Raw genomic sequence first — 21475 nt, forward strand, 5'->3', positions numbered from 1 at the left:
CCCTTGATTTGTCCACAAGATTGACAAGGCAAAACTGAAATAACTGCAGCAACTGGGCACTGGAACTTACTTGAAGTATATTAGAAGGCTCTTTGTTGGAAATTAAATGAACTTTTGAGATAAGAGATTATCAGGGAAATAAATGTGCAGTTGTGACATAATCATGGAACACAGCCAGATGTATTTTCCTAACAAGATCTTTCTTTTTCTTATTTAATAATTTTTATTGAACTAAAGTTCATACAATAAATTTGATACAATACATAATTCTGTATATATATTTTCTACATTCTATTACAATTTATCTGAATATCTTTTATATCCCACCTCAGTGCTCCCCTTCCCTGGAGCCATTTTCACCCTTATACTCCATCCAAAATCTCCGTTCCTCTCGTGGAGGTAATCTTCCATCTTTTTTTCTCAATGTTTTCTCAATGAATTCTTTCCAAATTCCATCAAAGTCACTTCTTTTCCATAATCCCTTTTTTACTTTCAATCTGCATGTCAATTTATGATTAATCACTAATTTTCATACCTCTTTATACCACTCCTCCAATTGTACAGTTATTTTTGTTTTCCAACATCTTACTATAATTAATCTCACTGCTGTAATCAAATTGTTATTAAAACTTTTTCCTCTTTTTTCCATTTCTCTGAGTTATATAATGATAACAATACAGTACTATATTTCTTAGATTGTACGCCATGGGCAGGTTTACTCTTATCTATTTTATTGTTGTATGTACAGCACTGTGCAAATATACAGCACTATATAAATAAAGCATAATAATAATAATAATAATAATAATAATAATAATAATAATAATAATTGGACTTCTATTTTTATATTCATAATGCTTTCTATTTCTGTTATCACTTTTCCTCAAAATTTTTGTACATACTCACATTGCCACCACATATGCATATTTGATCCTACTTCTTGAAACTTCTCCAACAATTTTTTGAATTATTCTTATCAATATTGTGTAATCTCACTGGTGTCAAATACCATTTCCATATCAATTTATAATAATTTCCTTTGATCTGTACCGATAAATTCTTCAAATGTCTTTGTTCTCAAATTCTATCCCTTTCCTTATCACATATTTTACATCTTAGTTCTTCTTCCCATATTCCTCTCAAAATATACTCCTTCTCATTTTCCTCCATTTCTCTTCCTTTCTGAATTAATTGTTCAAACTGTGTGTATGTTTTTTCTTTCTACACTCCCCTTTCTTCTTCTAAGGGAGGAATTTTATTATTTTATTAGCTATGTTTATCAGCATGTTTAGAGGGAAAGTCAAGTAGCTCTTTGTTATTTAAGGAAGGGGGGATCAGGGTGTTGGGGGATACAAATTGGGCCTTGGGTCTCATGTGACCCATGGGCAAAATGCTGCATTACAGCTCTTTTCTCCACCATGACTATTTTCCTTGCAGCAAGGAGTTAATGCATCTACTGTATACAGCATTTCACTTGAATTAGCAAATAGCAATCCTCTCCTTGTTGATCACATGCTGGAGTGCCCCATTCTCACCTCAGCAGAAGAGATGGCAAAGGCTAGACTCCACATGTATAGACACACGGATGGCTGAGTCAGTCCAGATTCAGCCCCATCCAGATGTCCTCACATCCAACACACCTGGGTTCACTCCTTCAGAGTTAACAGCATTTTATGTTAAACTGGATAAATGTCTTAAAGACTTGGATTTGCTGCATGTCCTGTGAGGACTCATTGCTCTGGATTTGGGGTGAGTACAGGGTTTTTGGCCAATGTGGACATGCCTGAAGTCTACTGTTGAAATTCCAGCTCCCTTGAAATGTTTGTCAGCTCTGGATATAAAAGCCTAAATCCAGTTGCTCCCAACTATAATGGAATTTAGGTCAATATAGTCTAAAACACTGACCTAGAAGGAATGTGCATACCCACACATAATAAACCATCTTGTGAACTTTTCTCAGTTGTCTTTCCATATATGAGAAACACACACACGTCCACACTCTCACACACTGTAGGCTTATTTTGATAATTTAGAATGGATATCTTTTTGTTTCTTGCAGCATTATCGTTTGATAGCTGGAAAGCAACGTGTCCAGCAGCCAAGGTAATGTCAGAAATGGAATCTATAATCATAGCTCATAAGTTGACTGATGCAACATATATGCTTTTAATGAAATGCAGATAGGTTTTTAGCGGCTTACTTTCCAAGTAAAAGTATAATTAATGATTACTGTATTTTCTGGCGTATAACCCATAAAAATCTTCTTCAAAGTTGGGGGTCGTCTTATATGCCGGGAAGGAGTGCTGCGGCCGGCGCGAGGGCTACTGGCCTTCCTTTCCTTCCAGGCCTCCACGGAGGCCAGGAAGGAGTGCCACAGACAGCGCGAGGGCTGCTGGCCTTCCCTTCCTTCCAGGCCTCCGCAGAGGCCAGGAAGGAGCACTGTGGCCAGCGCAAGCGAACGCCAGCCTGCTCCCTCCTTGGATTTGGAGGAGGGCTCTTATACAGCGAATATATCTCAAAGTCTAAATTTTAATAAGAAAAGTTGGGGGTCGTCTTATACGCCCCGTCGTCTTATACGCTCGAAAATACGGTAAACTATTTTGCAAATAAACCATATTATAAAAAAGGGAAATATAAATTAATATCAGTTAATTACACTTATTAGTTAATATTTTTCTTATCATGAAATCATATTATTGTTTCAAAAATTACTTTCCTAAACAGTTCAATACACTTTTAAGTTTTTCTTACTGTTTACATTTAGTTAATGGGATGTATTACACTTCTTGTCAGCAATCAGTTTATCGTACTCTGTAATCTTGTATGAAATCAGTGTTTTCAAAATATCTTCCAAGTGTTCATTGATTCAGTTTGATCATTACCTAATTATCAAGTGTCTACAGCAGGCACAAATGGTTACATAAAATCTGGACACTTTATCTGTAACCTGGAAACTTTGATTGGAAAGGAGGAAAAAAGATTGTACACTCGTCCCTCCCCTATACACAGTGCAGGCTGTCCTGTTGTATATCAGAAACCCCTACTTTTCTGGCTCAATGCTATGGAATTCTTTGTTACAGATCTCTCCTTGTTATTGTTGGTACAGTATCCCCTTTTGTACAATATGGAAGTATGAAAAGGACAGTTATCTGTGTTTTTTTTAATTATATATGACATTTCAGAGCACAATATCTGCTGATAATGGTGCTCTTTGAATCCATGGTATTTATCCTTTGAAGTGCTCCAATATTTCTTTTTCTGTCTGTGATTTGTAAACAACCATATAATACTAATAGAGCCTAAAGAGTTGATTTGAGTTGTTTTCCTTCAACTCTGTTCCCTTCTCAGCCAAAGTAGACAAAGTGGATGTTATCCTAAACAGGTGTCTGTGGTCAGTGCATTTGAAGACAATTTGGAAGCTTCAGTTTGTTGAAGCTGTGGCCACCACTTACTAGTGGGAGAAAGGTAAAACGCCTGTGCTGACAGATCTTCAGTGCTCTCAATTTCTTTTCTGAGCCTTTTCTAAGGCCTGTTACAGACAGCCAAAATAAAGCTGCTTCGAGTCACTTTGAGGTATGGTATTTCATGATGCATGCGTCCTAAGAGTCCAAAAGCTGTACCAAAGCGGCACTCCAGTCCTTAGGACTGGAGCGTGGCTTTGGTGCAGCTTTTGGACTCTTAGGACGCAGCATTGAAATACCATACCTCCAAAGTGACTCGAAGCAGCTTTATTTTGGCCTGTCTGTAACAGGCCTAAGATCTGCATTTACTTCAAAGCCACTTGGCTCAGTTTCTGTTAAAGCCCTATTTTTGGTGAAGCTGTCCCCCCACCCCAGTACTACAGTGGTACCTGGGTTACGAAATTAATTCGTTCCGCGGCTAATTTCGTAACCCGAAAACCTTCGTACCCGAATTGCCATAGCGCTAATGGAAAAAAGCCGCGGCTCTGCCGCGGCTCCATTGAAAACAGCGCCGGGGTTTTTTCGAACCCGAAAAAACCTTCGTAACCCGAAACAAAAATCCTATGGGATTTATTGTATCCCGAAAAATTCGTAACCTGGGTAATTCGTATCCCGAGGTACCACTGTATAAGGTTGAATGTCAATGGGGATGAGTAAGGGATAGAAGGATAGAACAGCCATATATATAAAGGTGTCGACCTGGAAGAAATGATATATTTGCTTGTTTTTGAGAATGTGTGATATATATTTCATTTGCAGAAATAATTTCTCTCATCACTTTTTTTCATGTACAAATGCCCCCTGAGTCCAGTGAGCCCCTTCAAGAGTATTAATACAGACATCATCTTGGCTTTAACCTTTGTTTCCTCTTCCAATTTCCTTGCTCTAACTACTGGAAAATTGTTCCTTTCTTCACAGGTTATCAGAGAGCCAGATGAGCAATATAGTTCAGATCGTGCTTCATCGTCATCTCCTGAAACAAAAGAACCTATCATTCCCCCACGGAACACTCCTGCTATTCCCCATAGCTCTTCATTTGACTCTTCAACACATTACCAGTCACGAAATCCTCGTGGGAGAAGGGCACAACACAGGTTACCATTCCTAGGTCGGAATTTTTCTTAGGGACATACGCATGCGTAAGTGTCCCTTACACGTGCGGATGTCCTTTCATGGACGCTGCAGGGGTTGCTATTCCTTTCTTTCCTCCGCAGCACCCAAAGCCTCCCTGCACCGCCCCAATTTACTGTGAAGCCATTAAAGCCACACAGGCAATCCAGTCTTCATGGTAAGAAGGCAGGATAAGAGAAATATCTAAGTACATCTTCATAAACAGATGTGTAATGATGAGATCCATGAGGTCCTCCAAGGGTCCCAGTCCTGATGTCATCATTGTGCACCTGGCTCTCTGGAAGTTGTCATATTCTTTTCCAATACTGCCTGCTTGTTGGACTTCAAGGACTTTTCAATAAATTGTATTTGTGTATGTGCCTTCAAGTTACCTGTCACCTTATGGAGACCTCATGCACTTGATAGGCTTTTCTTAGAAAAGGAATGCTCAAAGGTAGCTTTGCCAGTTCCTTCCTCTGAATATAGCTGACAGCACCTAGTATTCATTAGGGGAAGAGTGTATGGCTCAGCATAGTGTAGGTCTGCATGTGGCTATTTACACTGCTGTGCAGATTTGAATTGAGATCCATAATAATCATATGGCAGGCCTAGCTTCAGCAGTGAGAATATCAGGAGCTCCTGCTGCCATCCTCAATAGCTGCTAATCAATATTATTAGCTGTTGTTTCTCTTCCTTCTTGTCTCATTAGGATTAGCAGCAAGCCCTTTGGGGAAACAGGAAGAAGGATGTGGGGGGAGAGATAGAAGAGCAAGGATGTTAATTTTTGCTTACACAAAGAAGTAAATTTTTTATCTCTTGTACATTATGACACACAATAACATTACTCCTAAAAATAAAACTATAGACAGTATTATTAGCTGTAACATATTATTTTCAAGTCCTGGTTCAGGCAGTTTCTGACTCCCATAGTACCATGTTGTAGGATCAAATGTGTGAAAGACCATTACCTTACAGTAGGTGTGGGTAACCTGTGCTCCTTTAGATGTTGGGCTCCAACATTTTCCAGCATGGCCAATGGTCACCAGTTTGCTTACCTTTACCTTATTTTCAAATCAGACTATTTGTACATCTAGCATAGTGGTTGGCAATGGTTCTCCAGTATGTCACTTGCCAAGGATTGAAATTGGGACCTTCTTCTTATACAGTGTTTTGGAGGGGTTTTTTGGCAGTGTGTTATAGGCCTTTTCCTTTCTGCATTGATTTTGACCAACTCTGGAATCAGAATTGCTGACTGCAAGAATCTTGCGTTGACTTGATCAATTGATATCTCATGTAGAACAATCTATCAACTACTTGAATATGTTTATAATGGACATAGCTTAAATGGTTACACATTCAGACCAGAATAAATCCTACTTTCATTGGATGTTGCTTCTAAGTAGGTTATTAATAGTTGCTGTCTTACAAGATTTAATATATTTGTTGTTGTTAGTTGCATTGCAGTTAGCTTCAACAGAGGCTTTCAAGAACCCCATTCATTAACAGCCATGCTCAGGTCTTGCAAACTCAGGGCTGTGGCTTCCTTGATTGAATCAATCTAACTATAATGTGGTCGTCTCCTGCCTTCAACTTTACCAACATTATTGTGTTTTCTAATGAGTCATGCCATTTGATAATATGACCAACATAAGAATAGTCCCAGTTTGATCATTTTGGCTTCTAGGAAAAGTTCAGGATTGATTTGCTCTCTGACCCTTTTAATTGTCTTTTCGATAGTGTGTGATAATCTGTGGAACTCTCTTCCGACACCACATTTCAAATGAGTTGATTCTCTTCCTGACAGCTTTCTTTACTGTCCACCTTTCACAACTGTACACAGAAATAGGAAATACTATAGCATAGATGATTCTGACTGTTTTTGGTATACTGTATAAAGGTGGTTTCTTAAATGTATGCTTTGAATTACACTGCTTGGACATTACTTGTTTTACATGATGCAGAGAAAAAAAAGAATGAGTATAAAGTGACTTGAATACACTGATATTTTTCAGGATATACTGCAGCCCCAATTCCAGCTGGGAGGAAATTAATGAGAGAGTGAGGAATCTCCTAACCTCAGATGAGGCCCGGCAGAGACTTTCCATGGTGAGTATGATGTACTTAACAGGATCAACCCAAGCTATTTTGCAATCCTAGTTGGACACAGTATTTCCTGCTCAGGTCAAAGTGCAGAGCTCCCAAAGCCAATCTACAGATGATCCTTCTCTCTTGAATCTTATTAAATAATCAACAATTTTCTGGATGTTTGTGGCAGGCAAAGGTAGCTGCCTGAGCTAATGACCTTGCTTGCCTAATGGTAGGGCTGGTTGTGCAAGTTGGTCAGTTTGTAATGATGGGGGTTGTTCAAGTAACTGGCCGTCTTATACCTATTTTACGCCTGCAGATATTGTAACAGAATTTTCAGTGTTCTCCACCTTTAAAATGTAAATTGAAGGCTTAGAATATACTTATGAAGCCAAGGCAAGGCTCTCAAGGCCAAACTAGATGAGGTGCAAGAGATGTGTGAGTAGCCTCCATAAGCGTTTGTATGTAGGAAAGAATACAAGACCCCTGAAACTTTTTCCCTGCAGTTTTGATGAGACAAATGGTCTAAGGAGAAGATTTCATTTGTAAGGCCTTCTTGTGACAACTGCATTTTAGCTGAAATGATTATGACAATGATGGTGGTGGTGGTGATGATAGTGTTATTGTTGATGTTGTGGGATGGCTCTGCAACCTCATCTACTTTGTCTCCAACTGAGATGATAAAATGTGTCTGGGCTGTATCACTTCTGGGGTACATAGTTGAATGCAATGCTGTAAAAGCATTCTTCCACACAAAAAGCCAAATATCAAGGATAATGGTTCCATCCTAGCTTTCTTCCTGACACAGAGACTTCTGTATGGATGAATTTGTTTTATTCCATTTTCTTATTATCGGGAAGAGAATTAAACCTAATATGACCATGGCCTATTTGTACACCACATTTTCCACAATATTGTCCTTAAAGGAAATAAGTTTATGTTCTCTCTTTCTCTCTCTCACACACATGCAAGCATGCACACACACACTTTAGTATCTATAATTACAATCATAGTACATAGTGTTATGCTTGTTTTCATGGAACAGAAAGGAATTTAAATCCTGGCATATTGAGGCAAGGTTTTCCAAAGCCATTAGGATCAGAGGAAAAGGTGGGGAAAGTGTAATTGTGTGGTGCATTTTTTTTTTTAAAAAAAATGCTGCTGACAAATGGATGTGTCAGGTGTGGCACTGCTCAAGATGAAATACGAGGAACAGGAGTTTAATTGGATTATTTCCCCAAATTCAAAGCTGTCATGTGGCGTTGCTGAATATAAAAATGCAAGGAAATATAAGGAACAGGAGTTTAATTGAGTCATTTGCCCAAGTTCAAAGATGTGGGGCAAAGTTTTTTTGTTCCATAGTTACTGCATTTACAAACAACACACATTGTTTGTCTTCAGTTAATTTTTGTTGTTGTTGTTAAAATGCCCACAGACTTAGCCATATAAACAAGAGATTCCCAGACTTTGGTTCTCCAGGTCTTTTGGACTTCAACTCTCAGAACCTGCTTGGCTGACAGTCAGGAATTCTGGGGTTCGAAGTCCAAAGTATCTGTAGGACCAAAGTCTGATATAAAATAATAGAAAATTCACTTCTCTAAGTATGTTTTTTGTTATTGTTGTGTACCTTCAAGTTGTTTCCAAGCTTAAGGTGACTCTAAGGCTAACCTGTCATGGGGTTTTCCTGGCAAGTTTCTTCAGAGGGAGTTTGCCATTACCATCCTCTGAGGCTGAGATAATGTGAATTGCCCAAAGTCATCCAGTGGTATTTTATGCTGGAGCATGGAATTGAACACTCATCTCCACAATCATAGCCCAACATTCAAACCACTACATCTATATGTAGTCCAAAAGGCATGAACTAGGTACGAGAGAGAGAGAGAGAGAGAGAGGTATAAATAGGCTTACGAAATGTGAAGTCGAAGGCTTTCATGGCTGGCATCCATAGTTTTTGTGGGTTTTTCAGGCTATGAGGCTGTGTTCTAGAAGAGACTAGCAGCTGTGGCTGGCATCTTCAGAGAATGCTGGCATGGAAGAGAGTTGAGTTAATATTGTTGGTTAAGAGGAAGTGATTTGCATGTTAATCTGTGTATTGTTCTGTTGTTGAATGGCAAGGCTTCAGGGTGTCTATTTAATTAATGATCCATTGTCTGCTGGGAAGACTCTGATCCTGGGTGGTTTCTCATTTGCATGGGCTGGGTCTTGATTTTGGTGGTTTTCAGGACTGGTAGCCAAACTATGTTTACTTTAAGGTTTTCTTCTTTCCTGTTGAAGTTGTCCAGGTGTTTGTGGATTTCAGTGGCTTTCCTGTGCATTCTGACCTGATACTTATTGACATGGTCCAGAATGTCAGTGTTTTCAAATCGTATTTTATACCCAGGGTGGTTTATAATGTGTTCTGCTACTGCTGATTTTTTCTGGCTTACTCAGTCTGCAGTCTCTCTTGTGATTCCTAATACATGTTTGGATGCTGCGTTTGGTGGTTTCTATGTAGATTTGTCCACAGCTACACAATATGCAATAAACTCCTGCAGCCATGAGAGGGTCTCTCCTGTCCTTTGCTGAGCACAGCATTTGCTGGATTTTCTTGGTTGGTTTGTAGATTGTGTACAGGTTGTGTTTCCTCACCAGTTTCCCTATTGTGCCTCTCACTCCTTTGATGTATGGTTAAAAAAATGCCATCCCTTTGGGTAGTTGTTTGCTTCACTCTTGTAGCTTTTTCTGGGTCTGGCAGTCCTTCTGATGTCTGAGCTGGAGTAACCATTAGCATGTAGAGCCCAGTCTTCAATTCATCTAGCATCTGGGTGCCTTTGGTAGCATTTATATAACCTAACCAAGTGTTCATGGGGCAGGTTTTGACCATTACTCCCTCTTGTCAGAGAGAGAGAGAGAGAGAGAGAGAGTGTGTGTGTAGAGGATACAAATACCATATGAAAAATTATACAATTGGTCCTTTCTAGTTCCTGAATGTCAAGTTCAGTATTTATCCTTTAACTCTCTGTAGAATCCTTTGCTGTTCATAAATTCTGTAGGCTTTTTGTCTGCCTCCATAATCTCAGTGTTATGCTTTGTTTAAACCAAAAACTGGTTTCACTCACTCATCTGAAAGCCCTGTGATATAGTCACAGATCCATATGAGTTAACCCACACTGACATTACTTGCTGTTGTCTCTCGAAAATGATGCATTCTTCGAAAGGACCTTTATTAGAAGGGTAGTTTGACCAAAAAAATCTATGGAGGGCAGTGCATACATCACTCGTTCCTGAATGTGTATTAATGAGCTGCTTTAATTCTCCTAGAATGGCTGATATATTTGTTTTTAGGCAAGACCATTTAGCAGTGCTGACAAGGATGAATAACCTAAGTTAACAGGGCAAGTATTTTGCAGGGAGCCACTGATCTGGAAATTGATGAAGTCCTTGAAAGAAGGTCCATCTCTCTCAGGAGTTCTCCCCAGTATGACTCAATGGAAAATATATACGACTCATAGCTGTCACTGGCAAGGTATAGTCCTTTCTTTTTTTTATTTATTGGAATGGTATATTTCAGAAGGTCAAACAAAAAAAAAAAAAAAAAAAAGAAGAAGAAGAAGAAGAAGAAGGAAGAGGAGGAGGAGGAGGAGGAGGGCTGTAAACAACCTAGGCCATATGTGTAATATAAATTCTTACAGCTATATGCTAGACAGCCATATTTTGGGAATGTATGTCTATCATTTGATTACAAATTTTCTTTTCACACATTTTCTGAAAATACCCAGTCATTTCTATCTTGAAAAGTGACAGTATGGGATTGTTATTTATCTTTGCTTCTCTTCAATAGTGTAGCAGCACTGCTGTTATAACAAAATGTCTTCCCTCAGTTATGAATTCTTCCTGGTCAGTGTACAATTCAAATGTCAACTGAAGATCATTGAGGTTATTTGGAGATATTTCCTTCTCTGGTTTCAGATGGGACTTCAGATCCTGAAAATCAGGAAAACTGTTATTGCTTTGTAAACTATTTTGGGGATCCTTCCATGACCATAAATGTTGGTCTAAATAAAGGATAGGTTGTGATAGAAAATAAAATGGGTGGCCTGGGATATACCATAGTCCTTTGTAATAGGCACCAGTTCTCTGGCTGATATTCAGGGTTCTTCTGCAGTTAATGATTCTCTGAGAGCCAGTATAGTGTAGTAGTTTGACCATTAGACAATGGTGTGTTACAGACCGCCCCGAAGGGGCAATCTGCCACCGCCTTCATTTGCAGCGCGGAGGAGCCCCAGCGTCCAAACCGCGAGGCTCCTCTGTGCTGCAAATAAGAAGCGCCAAAATGGTGCTTCTCTTTGCGGTGTGGATATGACGCTGTGAGGCGCCAATGGTGCACTCGCAGCGTCATATGCGCCACGGGATGTGCGGATGCAGCATGTCCGCTACGTAAAGATGACGGCCCCCATGTGGAACAGGAGCCGCCATTTTGTACGGACTCGGTCAGTATTAGGGTTAGGGGCCTAGTATGGACCCAGTCCGTACTATAGGCCCGTCTGTAATGGGCCTATGACTCTGGAGACCAGGGTTCGAATCTCCACTCAGCCATGGAAACCCACTTGGTTACCTTTGGCAACTCACACTTGCTCAACTTCAGAGGGAAAAAAAGGCAAATCTTGCCAAGAAAACCCCATGATAGGGTCACCTTAGGGTCACTATAAGTAGGAAACCACTTGAAGGCACAGAACAAGAAGAGTAGGAAGCAGAATTCCTGATCCAGAAGAAGGAGGTTTAATCCTTCAGCAGGAGAACAGATGCTTTAGCCCGCCCCCCCCCAGTTTCATTTTTTTTCTTCTGGAATCCAAACAGGAATAAACCTACAATATAGACATTCTGTAGCATTGTTATCTGGGCAGTTGAAAACAATATCTCCAGATTTGAGCCACTTGTCATTCACAATTTTGTTTTGTTTTATTCAAAAAACAAAAACCCAAAACAAAACCCAGAGACTCAGAAAATCTAGTGCTTGTTGCAACTGTGATTTTTGTCGCAGTCAATAAAATATGCCCAGTGCCATTTTTTATGAACAGTGATGCTGTGAATCAGAAGTTATGTATTCTATTGTCAAGATGCTGAGCTGATTTTGGGTAGGAGAACATTAAAAATGCTCGTTAGAGTTGAGAAATATCTCACAACTCAATCAATGCAAATTTTGGCAATCATAGTATATAAAGGTTTGATAAAATGTTGAAACATCATTTACAGACTTCTTTAGAAAATAATTATGCAGAACAGTAACAGTTACAAAACAGAACAATTGACTAACTTTATTTTAACCTGTTTTCCAATATATTTTACTGTTGTATTTTAACACGTACACTTATTATTGTTTACTTTAGATTGTACAGCTCAGGCAGGTCTTTATTTTTAACTTAACTGACTATGTACAGCGTTGTGTAAATTTATGGCACTTTATAAATACACAATAGTATTAGTAGTAGTAGTAATAGAGCAAAGCAAAAAAATAATAATCAATAGATTTGTTCAAGGAGAGTATATCTGTACAATATTTTATTTTTATTTCCTGTGTTAATAGATAACACTTTCCTTTTGCAGAGAGAATGCAGTAGCCTTGGGATATACTTGAAGACCCCTTGCTGACAAGATCATCATTCTAGAGGAGACGGATGGATGGCTCCTTTTCTGTGTGACATTATGTCTAAATTGTTTTGAAAACAAGTCACTATATTGTATGATTAAAGTGTTGATTTATACATTTTCAAAGATGTGCAAACTTATCAGTTCAAGCTGAAGCCATAACTATTTTGATGGTGCAGCCCATCCTTGGGTTTTACCTGTGAAAAGCATTTTCTGTGAAAAAAATGGAAGTGGGCGTAATCTTACAAGTAACAATAGTGCTGAGTTTTGGGAATCTGCTCCATTTCAGTGTTTTTGAAGTAAAGGATATAACCTTGTAATCCAGGAGTGCTATTTTTAATTTAAGAAAGATGGAAGTAAATAGATCTTAGTCAAGTGCTGAGGAGATTCATAGCAAGCTGCAAAGACCACCCTGCTCTTGAATATCTTTGAATTTGATGGATCAGTCCTAAACTGGAGAAGCTGGCTTAGAGATAATAGGTTATTATGGATCGTCTGTATTCTTATAGATTTCCACAAGAAAAGTAGCTCCTTATTGTTTATGGCCATCACTCCTTCACTGCTGTTACTCTAAAACAGTAGGGGGTCCTTGGAAACATATTCAGGACTGGGCAGCAAAATACATCAGAATCAAAAATCTACAACATTTGATGAAAAATTTTCTTCTGATGAAGAAGCCAGTGAATCTCTGGAAGCTTGCATGATGTATTTTGTGCATTTCAGCTGGCCCAATAAAAGTATCACTGCTTTTATTGGGCCAGCTGAAATGCACAAAATATATCATGCAAGTTTCAGAGATTCACTGGCTTCTTCATCAGGCAAAGATGTTAAAAAATCGTGCAAGAAGAGAAAAATGATGTTAGAGTTACAGGCTGAGATTATGTCTTTGATAGTTAGTTAATATGGTCTGCAGGGATATCAGTGTAGGCAGAAGCCATTCCCTTTCTTGGCCATGTGGAACTGGGCAGAAAGGGCAATAAAACACAGGCAATAAAATTTCAGATCCATGAGCAGTGGCAAAGTCCTTGGATCCATGGCATCCAAAGCACTCCTATTCCCTAGAATATTCCTGACAAGAGAGAAATATTATATCAGCCCTGGATCTGACATAAGGCTCATCTACATAGGCCAAGTAAAATGTCCTTCCCCATCTTCTTGGGGAGGAGTCTGGACGACGTAGACCCAATCTCTGGGTCTGCTGCAAACTGTCTGGATGACATCTGGCCAGGTCAGCACTGAAACCACTGTATACCCCCTTAAACCATTTTTTTAAAAAGTTACCTTTTGCTCCACTTATTCTAGAGCCTTCTGTTGCAAAGCCGGGCAGCTGTTTACCATGCATCCCACTGTACTATCCATTGCCTCTGGTGTGAGTTTCTATAATGAAGTCACAACGAGGTTCTCAGCCATATAATTGATGCTGTGCCCCTTGTTCTGACTTCAGAGTGAGTGATTTGCAGCACTGGTGGCAGCAGGTGGCACAGGGATGCACATGCATGGATACTTGGTGTTGCAACAGAGTACCAAAATGATGGTGGGACATTGGGGCAGCTTTTGGGGCCAGAATACTCTAAGCTGCTCCCTGAGTATTCTGGCCTGTGCAAACCTGGTCATGGTTACTTTGTCACTCAGCGAGAGGGAAAATGTTCAAAAGGATGACAGATGTATAAAAAAAATGGGGAATGCCTCTCCCAATACGCCTACCCTGACTGGCACAAGCTCAGCAACATTTTCGAAGTGGCAGTTTTTCTGGCATGGGGTCTCTCCTCCACACCTCCCCCCCCCACTTTTTAGGATTGCTTTGCTTAATTGCAATCCTATACGTATTGAAAATAGGCCTACTCAATTTAAGAGGAAGCCTCCTTCTGATGTCATGTTCTAATAGTTGTTAATATATCTGTCCTCTGAGAATTTGTCTAATGCCCATTTAAAGATGCCCTAATATTAGCCATGATGACATCTTGTTGCAGCAAATCCCAAAAGCTAGTAACACATTGTGCATAGCTTTCTTTCTTTCGTTCTGGCCCTTAGTCTACTGCTAACAAATTGTTATGTATAACTTTAACATCTACTGTAATGACAGAGACGGGAAGAGAGAAGAAAGATTTTAATTACTTTCTTTCTCCAGGCCATACATAATTATGTACACTTCTCCCTTCCCCACATCTCTCTCCTGGAGCTGTTCTGTGGTGGAAGGGAGCTGTAATCCCTTGACTATTTTCATTGTCCTTTTCTACAGCTTCTCCAGTCCTGCAGTGTCCATTTTGAAGTGTCCACCAAAGCCATTGCAGTGAAAAGGGCCAGACTGACTTTGTCCTCAAAGGGGCCTAAACTTCAGAATGATGACTGGTCTTCTTTCTTAAGGATGCTCATACTGAGAGGAACTTAAATCTCCAAAGCAAATGAAAATGAAATCCCCTCAAATATTGGTTTCTTTCCTCCCTTTATTGCCAAGGGCTGTTTCCTCTTGCTTCTCAAAAAAAGAACTGCAGAGATAATTCATTGCCACTTCTTCTTATGTTCGTGCATGTAAGGGATGATTTAGGTGTTCTCATCTTGGCATTGTTGATTAAATCTGGGGAGACTATACATGTCTTGCATGACAACCTAAGTTTTCTCTTATTCCCTGTACTGCATTTATTTTCTTCTGTAGTGTGGACAGCAAGAGACAAGTGAGAGATCGGTGCTGTATCTGTCCTAGAGTTGTCTACAGCAAGTTTTAAAACCCGTATCAAATGTCCATCCCAGTCATCAGGGCTTGAACCATAGAATATCAAAATGCTAATGAAAATGAAGGATGGGATAGATACATGGAAAGGGGCTTTGTGATTTGGAAGCTTTGGTGTCCAGGCTGCCTTAAGGTTTAGCACATTTTGATGGAAAGCAAACACTGATTCTGCCTGGATCAAAAAAGTGATTAATAGGAAGGTGAAATTAACCTTGCCTTTTCACCTTTTTGATGCTTCTGCTAGGAAAAATATAAGATGACCTTGGACTACTACACTAATGTATTCCTCACAGCAAATTGCTAAATCAAAGTTACATCTCAACAGTTGGAAGAGGATCAAAGTAATTTTCTCTTAAAATTGCTGCTTTAATGATTGTCCACCCTTAGCACCTTGTAGGAAATGATTTATAGAAATGGAAGCCTTAATGCAATGGCAGCCCATTTTATTTCCGCTCTGATACTCCACACTGCACAGACATTGGGCTGTAGTCTCAATTCATTTCAATCAGGTGAGTTACTTAACCTTGGAAGGAGTAAAATTCCACATAGCAAAATGTTGCTCCCAGATTTCTAGAATATGCTTAAGGAAGAATTAGAAACATTTTCTTCCGTTGTATCTGTTGGTGTAAGTTTTTTATTCTGAAAATGCATAAATGATATTCAGATACTCAGAGCAGAAAACCAATGAGAACATAAAGACCATTGGCAGTTCATAATTTTTTAGGACATTAATACTGTTGTAAAGAATTGTCTTTTTATATAAAAAATCAATTACTTACTTTTGTGTGTGTGTTAGAGAGAGAGGGAGAGAAAAAATGAGACAATTTCAGTAAAGGAGCAAGTCTTGTTTATTTTGCTGTGTCATTATCTGTTAATAAATAATACAAATGACCATATTAAATATGTCTTTCCCTTCTTTCTGAATGCATTCATTGTAGATTATTTTTTGTACATTACCTCTTATATATAAGAAAAAAACCTGTGTTGATTTGTGTGTATATATGTGTGTGTGTTTGGGAGTAGGTTTTGGAAGTTATGGGAAGGCATAAGTGTGCTTGCTGCAAATGCTAAAGAAAATGTGCATTTTCTGGGATTCTTCTCTCACAATGAGATTTCCTCAGCATTATGTGTATCAGCAATCAGACTTGCTAATTAAACCATTCTAATAACCAGTCACAAAATAAAACATTTTAACAGTTCAGGACAATCATGCTATTGTAAATAGGTGTATTTCCTACTTGTGGGAGCATCTCTTCCAAATATGGGCTAAACATATAATCTAAAGCACTTCTTGATTTACCAGGAGGTGAATTTGTTGGCCAGGGGTTGAAAGGAGCAAAGTGTCTCTTTCCCAGAAGCCCATGCATCCACTCAGGCTCTATAAAAGTGACAGGAACCAATCAGATTCAAGCACTGGCTGGTGAGCAGAATTGGAGTGAGAATCCTGGTTAGCTTTCTCTCCAGTCAGGTATCTGAGGACATAAACAGCCCCCTTAGTATTTGGAGCTGTCTATTCCTGCGCATTGGCCCACTCACCCTTCTCTGTTGTCAGTGTGTTGGTTGGCTTGTTACTTGTTGAACTGTCACAACTCTGTGAACTGTGCGCATGGGATTTGGGTCCAGGATTATGGAGTGATGTTGGCTGTCCAACTAAGTGGCAAGGGGTCCCGTTTGGAGAATTTGGGTGTGTGTGTGTAATGGGATCATACCGAGGTCTAGGTGATGCTGGGGGGAGGTCACTCAACTGACATGGGATCCACATAGTGGCTTTTGCCCATGTAGTATCCCAGGTCACCTGGCAAGCAGGCTGGTCTTTGTCTTATCAACCAACAGGCAGTGTCCAGGAAAGATGCCAACGGACAGCTGATAAGAGTGTGCCAGGCAAAGGTAAACAAAAGCAAGGCTGTATAGCAGCAAAGAAACAGTTCCGAAATGAAAATACCAATCCAGTGTTCAATGGAGCAAAACCAAAAGCCAGTCCAGGGTCCAGGGTTCCAGAGGGCAGTTCCACAAGTCCAGTCCAGGGTCAAGCGTGCCAGAGAATAGGTCAATGAGTCCAGTCCAGGGTCAAGAGATCTAGTTCTATCTGAGGTTTAGGAAGCAAGGAGTCCAGCAACAAAGTCTGAGCAAGTCGGAGAGAGCAGCTTTCACCAAAGGAATGCAGATAGACTCTGACAAAGAGGCTTGTCGTCTGCCAGGTGCTTATATCAGGCCAGCTCCTTATCACAGCTGCTGGGTGATCAATGAGCGTTTCTCAGCTAACCTTCAGGAATTCCGAATGCACGCCCTTTCAGTCCTTTGGCTGAAGGTAGGTACCTCAGTGTCTTGCTCCTCTATGTCTCCCAGGCCTGGAATCTCTGCTAGGGAAAGACTGGGCTGCTGAGCAACAGGGTCCACTGGAGGTGATACAACAGGGGTAGGGCCTGGCTGAGCCAACTCTCCAGGAGCTGGGAGAGCAGAGCTGGGACCTGGCTCAGCCTCAGGTTCCCTCTGAACCTGAGGGGCCAAGTCTTCCTCGTCGTCCTCCGAATCCTCCTTGTGACTGGCCATGACAGGCAGGTTGGTTAATGCCTGGATCTGGACCCATGTTAGCACCAACCTCTTATAGCTGTAACCAATAAAGGTGTGACCTTATTTCATCAAAGTATGGGCCTAAACAGACAGCATGAAAGAGGTGGTGTCATGCTGCCCCTTTCTCTGCCAGATCAGGGCTGTAGCAACTGCACACTGCAGCCCAGATCTAGCATTTTTCTAGCCTCAAAAGAAGCAGCAAAATGCTGTTCCTTTTGGAGCTGAAAAAAGGGCTCCTTTGCTGCTGCCGTGGCACTTTCTGATGCTCCTTTTGGTGTGCATCATGTGGGGGTGGAGTTGGGACGTACGTCATGCAGCTACCAAGCCCCCACACCACCCTGATGCTGGCTCTTTTGGACAGTCTGTTTAGCCCCTATGTATCTTGGTATGTCGACGGAGTAACTGGTCCCTCGGATCAGCAAAGCACAAAGTATTTTGCGTTTCTAGCTCAATTACAAAGAGTATAACGTAGAGAGAGCTAGGCAAGCTTAACTCTCACCAATGTCAGTGCAACCTAAAATAGGTGTATACCTAATTGGGAATAAGCTCTATTTTAATACTATTCTTCCAAGTAAACACACAGAGCATTGGGCTCCATGAGCCTAATACAGAGTATGTTTAGAAGGAAAGTCCAAGCAACTGTGCTTAGAATCACACAGTTAAGTGCATACTAGTATTTTTTTTGCAACTAAAACTTTAAATGTGCTAAAATCAGACCTCTTTTTCTGTAGTGATGGCTAGTATTCTGTTGGACATCAACAACACTTAGACCCCATTCCCACTGGGCTATAAAGTGAATCAAGAATCGGATTATAGAGACATCGTTCCCATCTAAACTCGCGTTCAATCCTTGTTTAAGGAAAATCGTTCCCATTTTAATTTGCGTTCGATCCTACTTTGATTGATATCTCCAGCAAAAACCCGAATCAGTGGTGGATAACCTGGGTTATCCTGACTGCACTTTTCCAGTGTTTTGTGTGTGTGTGTGTGTGTGTGTGTGTGTGTAGTTGCCATGTCGGATCCGGGGCAAACTAATGGGAACGACGGATGTCCGAATCAGTATTTTAGGAGGGGAGGAGCAATGTTCAAGGGGATGTCCCAGAGGTCAACAAGCAACAGCTTACCTTTCTCTCTCAATTATGTTACATGTTTGCACCATTTGGTCTTGATGGTCATGAATAAGAAAAGTGTTGCACCATGAAAACATCACATTTCAGACAAAGAGAATTGCTGTTAAGTGTCCTATTTCTGTCTGTAAGAATAAATTTGAAATAATTCCATTGAGCCCTTAATTCTTTGAATATAATTAAATTAGTCTAATTTTTAGAAGTGTACTACAGGCTCTTCTCAAGCAGGCCTCTTTTAAAATAATTCAGGTTTATTTTCTTTTTAAAACCTATCTGTAATACTGTAACTGAATGAACCCACTTCCCTCTGTCCTTGTGTCTCCCTGTCTTCATGACTCTGGGCCAAAGCTGCATTCAACTAGGGACTGTCTTCACATGGGAATGGTAGTTCATCAGTAAATCTGGGCTACCCCTCCCTTAAACTGATTTTAAAAACTTACCATTTGCTCTGGATCTTCCCAGAATATTAGGCATTTGATACTTCTGCCTTGAATTAGGGAATGTCATTAGTGTTCCAACACAAAATTTCAATCCAGGTAGATGCCTACATATATACACAATACAATTGGCTGTATGTCTGTTTAGAAATACATCTTACTGCATTAAATGAGTTTTGTTTATATATACACATTTATATACAGGATTTCAAACAGAGTGGCATAAAACCTGGGGTTTCCCTTTTGCTTTTGTAATAGAACAAGTAGCCTTTTGACACTGCCATATTCAGTTTGACTTACTTCTGAATAGACGTATAGGGTGTTGGAAAATTATCTTTACAATTTCAATTGTATACAGTTAAAACTTTAAAAATAATTCTGGCTATCCTGTATATAGGATTGTAAACTATATCATAAGACATATATAGTCTTAGCTATAGGTTCCTTTATCTGTGGGAAAGTGCCAAGATAATAGCAAAACAATGAATCTTTTGCAGAAAAGGATTTTGTTCTCCTGCCCCACACACTTAGGGGAATTTTAAAATCCTGCTGAAAGATGGAGGTGTCAAAGAATTCTTGCTTTAAGTGCTATTGTCTGTGAACACATCCTTCTCTCTTTATGGAGAGAAGCTTATTTGTAATTAGGCTACTGCTGTCGCTCCTCAATTTATCTCTGAATATTGTGAGATGTGACAGTATAGTTTCATGATTTATTGATTGCAAACAGTAATGCCAAGGAATAAATAGAAGCTATCAATCATACATCCACTTTTATTATTGAGGCTGGCTTGGAATAGTGTTTCCTGTTAGTACTTTCTGTTACATATGAACCACCCACTTCTCCTGAAAAGATGCCTACATTATTTATTTAGGCTTTGTTTAGTACAATGGAAGGCAATTCCTTCCAGCAGTTCATCTAGATTAGAACCATTAGTAAACTCACAAAGAAATCCTAGAGTTGGGGATCACCCAATGAAATTATTAACTGTTTCAGAATGGATAAAAGGGAGTACAGTGCACCCGCGTGGGGTGCAAGGGATGGTGCTTCCCATTCAAATGAATGGGATGCGCGCCTATGGCACGCGCACGTGCCCCATTCAAATGAATGGGGCTCAAGCATAGGCGGAATTCGCCTTATGTGGGGGTGTCTGAAATGGATCCCCCGCGTAAGACGAGTTTCCACTGTAAAAGCAAGGTTGAGAAACACTGGATTAGCTGAATATTGATCTGATCCAGCATTGGATGAAGGAAGTCTTCTTTTAGCAGACTTTGAATAATCAGAGGAAAGAAATTTGAGGGCAGAGTTGGTCAGATATTTCGGTGAAGACGATGATTACCAAATGCAGGAAGCAGTCTTCACCTTCACTAGAAATAGCCTTCCCTATCACAACTCCGTGCCCGTGTAGCCAAAACATCTCAGAAGGTGAGAGACAGAAGCAGGATGATGGAGACCCAAGCTGTGTCTTTAGAGCTACATGACTGATTCCAGGCCCTCTCCTCTTAGGCAGTGGTTCTGGGCCACTGAAACAGAAGCAGCAATCATGGACCTCAGAGAGCACAGACGTGGCCTTGGATGGTTCTGTGGCAGAAGGATTCCTGCTCCTGCTAGGAGGAGGAAGAGATATATGGTGTTAGGTGATTCCCAAGAGTGGGGGAAAGAGGAGGCAAAGATAGCAGCATGCAGATTTGAAAGGATATCTTGAGGGGTGTCCTGTCTTCCTGGTACAGGTATTCAAGATGTGATGAGGAAGGCTCCAAGACTTGTCAAGCTCACTGACCACAACCCCTTCTTGAGCCTTAATATAATACAAAGTTCCACAGTTCCTTTGAATCAGACATGGGCAGTTGTGAAGGGGATGAACATTTTTCATTCGAGCAACACCCCTGCTGGCTGCACAAATGGTTCTGAATGGAAGAAGAGAGAATGCGCACATATATGGATGCCCAAGGCATATTTACACAAATTGGGTAAAAGAGGGATGTCCAGCCACAATCATAGCCTTGCATCCTTTCAGTGAAACATGCCAGAGTAATGGTCTTTTTCTAGTTGTTGTAAAAGGAAGAATTCACGATCTCCTTCACACAATGAACCCAACCCCTCAAAACCCACTCGTCTCTTGTAGTCCCCCTTGACCTGGCCATTTAGTGGCTGATGGAAAGTGGAGTAGCAGACAAGAGCATGATGTAGTCATCCATTGGGACCTCCCAGGAGTCACTGTGCTTTTGACTATAGGGACATAACCAGATGCTTCTTGGCTGCCCCTCACCCTCCACCAGCCACTCCACGGCTATATTGGAAGACAAAGCAGAGACAGGTGGGTTTTAAGAGAG

At 40.3% G+C, this 21475-nt stretch overlaps 1 protein-coding gene across 7 annotated transcripts in view; it reads left to right on the forward strand.

Moving 5' to 3' along the window:
- Positions 1-15895, forward strand: part of SPATA6L (spermatogenesis associated 6 like) — a 35243-nt gene extending 19348 nt beyond the window's left edge. For 3 of the 7 annotated variants that reach the window (XM_042452338.1, XM_042452335.1, XM_042452332.1), the window contains 5 exons: positions 2060-2103; positions 4380-4555; positions 6584-6677; positions 10046-10161; positions 12240-13000. In XM_042452338.1, coding sequence (XP_042308272.1) covers positions 2060-2103; positions 4380-4555; positions 6584-6677; positions 10046-10147 — 416 coding nt within the window. In that variant the 3' untranslated portion in view covers positions 10148-10161; positions 12240-13000. Of the gene's footprint in view, positions 1-2059; positions 2104-4379; positions 4750-6583; positions 6679-10045; positions 10162-12239; positions 13001-14520 lie in introns of those variants that run through there. The other 4 variants (XM_042452333.1, XM_042452334.1, XM_042452337.1 and 1 more) reach the window with 4 other exon arrangements.
- Positions 15896-21475: the final 5580 nt, after the last annotated feature.

This window comes from Sceloporus undulatus, chromosome 2 (genome assembly GCF_019175285.1).
Source record: "Sceloporus undulatus isolate JIND9_A2432 ecotype Alabama chromosome 2, SceUnd_v1.1, whole genome shotgun sequence".
In the NCBI taxonomy this organism is placed as follows: Eukaryota; Metazoa; Chordata; class Lepidosauria; order Squamata; family Phrynosomatidae; genus Sceloporus; species Sceloporus undulatus.